A 4355-nucleotide genomic window follows, 5' to 3' on the forward strand; every position below is an offset into this window, starting at 1 on the left:
TCACTCCTGAGTGGCAAAGTCGCGGGAAGAGGCCAAATTCCCAACTACTGAGGCATCGCAGGCATCTTGTAAGCATTCATGCTGATCTAATGACCCAGGCGCGGCAAGCCTGAGAATAATGGAGAAAATGACCACGGAGCATATGCATCTAGCCCGGTAATGAGATCGGATCGGAAGCCTGTGCTGACAATTATTCCTCACTATTAACCCGTGCTCGGGACACGACAGAGCAGAGGAGCTGCAGCGACACATGGACGGAGTGTAGGGATCAGAACAAACCTACATCTGTTAGATCATGGATTACTTATCGTCTACCTCTATCCACCTACAGTCCCAGTCATTATCTGTCTCTCGCCCATTAGTATCATCTATCTATCTATCTATCTATCTATCTATCTATCTATCTATCTATCTATCTATCTATCTATCCAATATCTATCCCATATCTATCTATCTATCTCATATCTATCTATCTATCTATCTCATATCTATCTATCTATCTATCTATCTATCCCATATCTATCTATCTATCTATCCCATATCTATCTATCTATCCCATATCTATCTATCTATCCCATATCTATCTATCTATCTATCTATCTATCTATCTATCTATCTATCTATCTATCTATCTATCTATCCCACTATCCCATATCTATCTCATATCTATCTATCTATCTCATATCTATCTATCTCATATCTATCTATCTATCTCATATCTATCTATCTATCTATCTCATATCTATCCCATATCTATCTATCTATCCCATATCTATCTATCTATCTATCTCATATCTATCTATCTCATATCTATCTATCTATCTCATATCTATCTCATATCTATCTATCTATCTATCTCATATCTATCTATCTATCTCATATCTCCTATCTATCTCATATCTATCTATCTCATATCTATCTATCTATCTCATATCTATCTATCTATCTCATATCTATCTATCTATCTATCTATCTATCTATCTATCTATCTATCTATCTCATATCTATCTCATATCTATCTATCTATCTATCTATCTCATATCTATCTATCTATCTATCTATCTATCTATCTATCTTATATCTATCTATCTATCTATCTATCCCATATCTATCTATCTATCTCATATCTATCTATCTGTCTGTCTATCTGTCTATCTCATATCTATCTATCTATCTCATATCTATCTATCTCATATCTATCTATCCCATATCTATCTATCTCATATCTATCTATCTATCTATCTATCTATCTATCTATCTATCTATCTATCTATCTCATATCTATCTATCTCATATCTATCTATCTCATATCTATCTATCTATCTATCTATCTATCTATCTATCCCATATCTATCTATCTATCTATCTATCTATCTCATATCTATCTATCTGTCTATCTATCTATCTCATATCTATCTATCTATCTATCTATCTATCTATCTATCTATCTATCTATCTATCTATCTATCTCTCTAATATCTATCTATCTATCTTATATCTATCTATCTATCCCATATCTATCTATCTATCTATCTCATATCTATCTGTCTATCTCATATCTATCTGTCTATCTCATATCTATCTATCTATCTATCTATCCCATATCTATCTATCTATCTATCTATCTATCTATCTATCTATCTATCCCATATCTATCTATCTATCTCATATCTATCTATCTCATATCTATCTAGCTCATATCTATCTATCTATCTATCTATCCCATATCTATCCCATATCTATCTATCTATCTCATATCTATCTATCTATCTACAGTATCTATCTTTGACAAAGGCCGTGCTGTGAGGTCGAAACGTTGCACCACTGGGTGCTGGATTAACCCCTTTACCCCCAAGGGTGGTTTGCACGTTAATGACCGGGCCAATTTTTACAATTCTGACCACTGTCCCTTTATGAGGTTATAACTCTGGAACGCTTCAATGGATCCTGGTGATTCTGACATTGTTTTCTCGTGACATATTGTACTTCATGACAATGGTAAAAATTATTTGATAGTACCTGCGTTTATTTGTGAAAAAAACGGAAATTTGGCGAAAATTATGAAAATTTCGCAATTTTCCAACTTTGAATTTTTATGCAATTAAATCACAGAGATATGTCACACAAAATACTTAATAAGTAACATTTCCCACATGTCTACTTTACATCAGCACAATTTTGGAACCAAAATTTTTTTTTGTAAGGGAGTTATAAGGGTTAAAAGTTGACCAGCAATTTCTCATTTCTACAACACCATTTTATTTTAGGGACCACATCTCATTTGAAGTCATTTTGAGGGGTCTATATGATAGAAAATACCCAAGTGTGACACCATTCTAAAAACTACACCCCTCAAGGTGCTCAAAACCATATTCAAGAAGTTTATTAACCCTTCTGGTGCTTCACAGGAATTTTTTGAATGTTTAAATAAAAATGAACATTTAACTTTTTTTCACAAAAAATGTAATTCAGCTCCAATTTGTTTTATTTTACCAAGGGTAACAGGAGAAAATGGACCCCAAACATTGTTGTACAATTTGTCCTGAGTATGCCAATACCCCACATGTGGGGGTAAACCACTGTTTGGGCGCATGGCAGAGCTCGGAAGCGAAGGAGTGCCATTTGACTTTTCAATGCAAAATTGACTGGAATTGAGATGGGACGCCATGTTTCGTTTGGAGAGCCCCTGATGTGGCTAAACATTGAAACCCCCCACAAGTGACACCATTTTGGAAAGTAGACCCCCTAAGGAACTTATCTAGAGGTGTGGTGAGCACTTTGACCCAACAAGTGCTTCACAGAAGTTTATAATGTAGAACCGTAAAAATAAAAAATCATATTTTTTCACAAAAATTATCTTTTCGCCCCCAATTTTTTATTTTACCAAGGGTAAGAGAAGAAATTGGACCCCAAAAGTTGTTGTACAATTTGTCCTGAGTACGCTGATAGCCCATATGTGGGGGTAAACCACTGTTTGGGCGGATGGGAGAGCTCGGAAGGGAAGGAGCGCCGTTTGACTTTTCAATGCAAAATTGACAGGAATTGAGATGGGACGTCATGTTGCGTTTGCAGAGCCCCTAATGTACCTAAACAGTAGAAACCCCCCACAAGTGACACCATTTTGGAAAGTAGACCCCCTTAGGAACTTATCTAGATGTGTGCTGAGCGCTTTGACCCACCAAGGGCTTCACAGAAGTTTATAATGGAGAGCCGTAAAAATAAAACAAAAATTTTTTCCCACAAAAATTATTTTTTAGCCCCCAGTTTTGTATTTTCCCGAGGGTAAAAGGAGAAATTCGACCCCACAATTTGTTGTCCAATTTGTCCTGAGTGCGCTGATACCCCATATGTGGGGGGGAACCACTGTTTGGGCGCATGGGAGGGCTCGGAAGGGAAGGAGCTCCATTTGGAATGAGGACTTAGATGGAATGGTCTGCAGGTGTCACATTGCATTTGCAGAGCCCCTAATGTACCTAAACAGTAGAAACCTCCCACAAGTGACACCATTTTGGAAACTAGACCCCCTAAGGAACTCATCTAGATGTGTTGTGAGAACTTTGAACCCCCAAGTGTTTCACTACAGTTTATAACGCAGAGCCGTGAAAATAAAAAATCTTTTTTTTTCCCACAAAAAATATGTTTTAGCCCCGAGTTTTGTATTTTCCCAAGGGTAGCAGGAGAAATTGGACCCCAAAAGTTGTTGTCCTATTTGTCCTGAGTACGCCGATACCCCATATGTTGGGGTAAACCCCTGTTTGGGCACACGGGAGAGCTCGGAAGGGAAGAAGCACTGTTTTACTTTTTCAACGCAGAATTGGCTGGAATTGAGATCGGACGCCATGTCGCGTTTGGAGAGCCCCTGATGTGCCTAAACAGTGGAAACCCCCCAATTATAACTGAAACCCTAATCCAAACACATCCCTAACCCTAATCCCAACAGTAACCCTAACCACACCTCTAACCCTCACACACCCCTAACCCTAATCCCAACCCTATTCCCAACCGTAAATGTAATCTAAACCCTAACTGTAACTTTAGCCCCAACCCAAACTGTAGCCCTAGCCCTAACCCTAGCCCTAACCCTAATCCTAACCCTAGCCCTAACCCTAGCCCTAACCCTAACCCTAGCCCTAACCCTAACCCTAGCCCTAACCCTAACCCTAACCCTAGCCCTAACCCTAGCCCTAACCCTAGCCCTAACCCTAGCCCTAACCCTAGCCCTAACTCTAACCCTAGCCCTAATGGGAAAATGGAAATAAATACATTTTTTTAATTTTTCCCTAACTAAGGGGGTGATGAAGGGGGGTTTGATTTACTTTTATAGTGGGTTTTTTAGCGGATTTTTATGATTGGCA

General features: G+C 38.1%; 1 protein-coding gene across 3 annotated transcripts in view; it reads right to left on the reverse strand.

Annotated features, from left to right (window-relative positions):
- The window catches only part of LOC138680698 (desmin-like), a 29375-nt gene extending 29176 nt beyond the window's left edge, over positions 1-199 (reverse strand). Inside the window, exon 1 of one of the 3 annotated variants that reach the window (XM_069767995.1) lies at positions 1-197. This exon is cut by the window's left edge and continues 373 nt beyond it. In XM_069767995.1, the coding sequence (XP_069624096.1) occupies positions 1-76 (76 nt within the window). In that variant the 5' untranslated portion in view covers positions 77-197. The other 2 variants (XM_069767994.1, XM_069767996.1) reach the window with 2 other exon arrangements.
- Positions 200-4355: the final 4156 nt, after the last annotated feature.

This window comes from Ranitomeya imitator, chromosome 5 (assembly GCF_032444005.1).
Source record: "Ranitomeya imitator isolate aRanImi1 chromosome 5, aRanImi1.pri, whole genome shotgun sequence".
Lineage (NCBI taxonomy): Eukaryota > Metazoa > Chordata > Amphibia > Anura > Dendrobatidae > Ranitomeya > Ranitomeya imitator.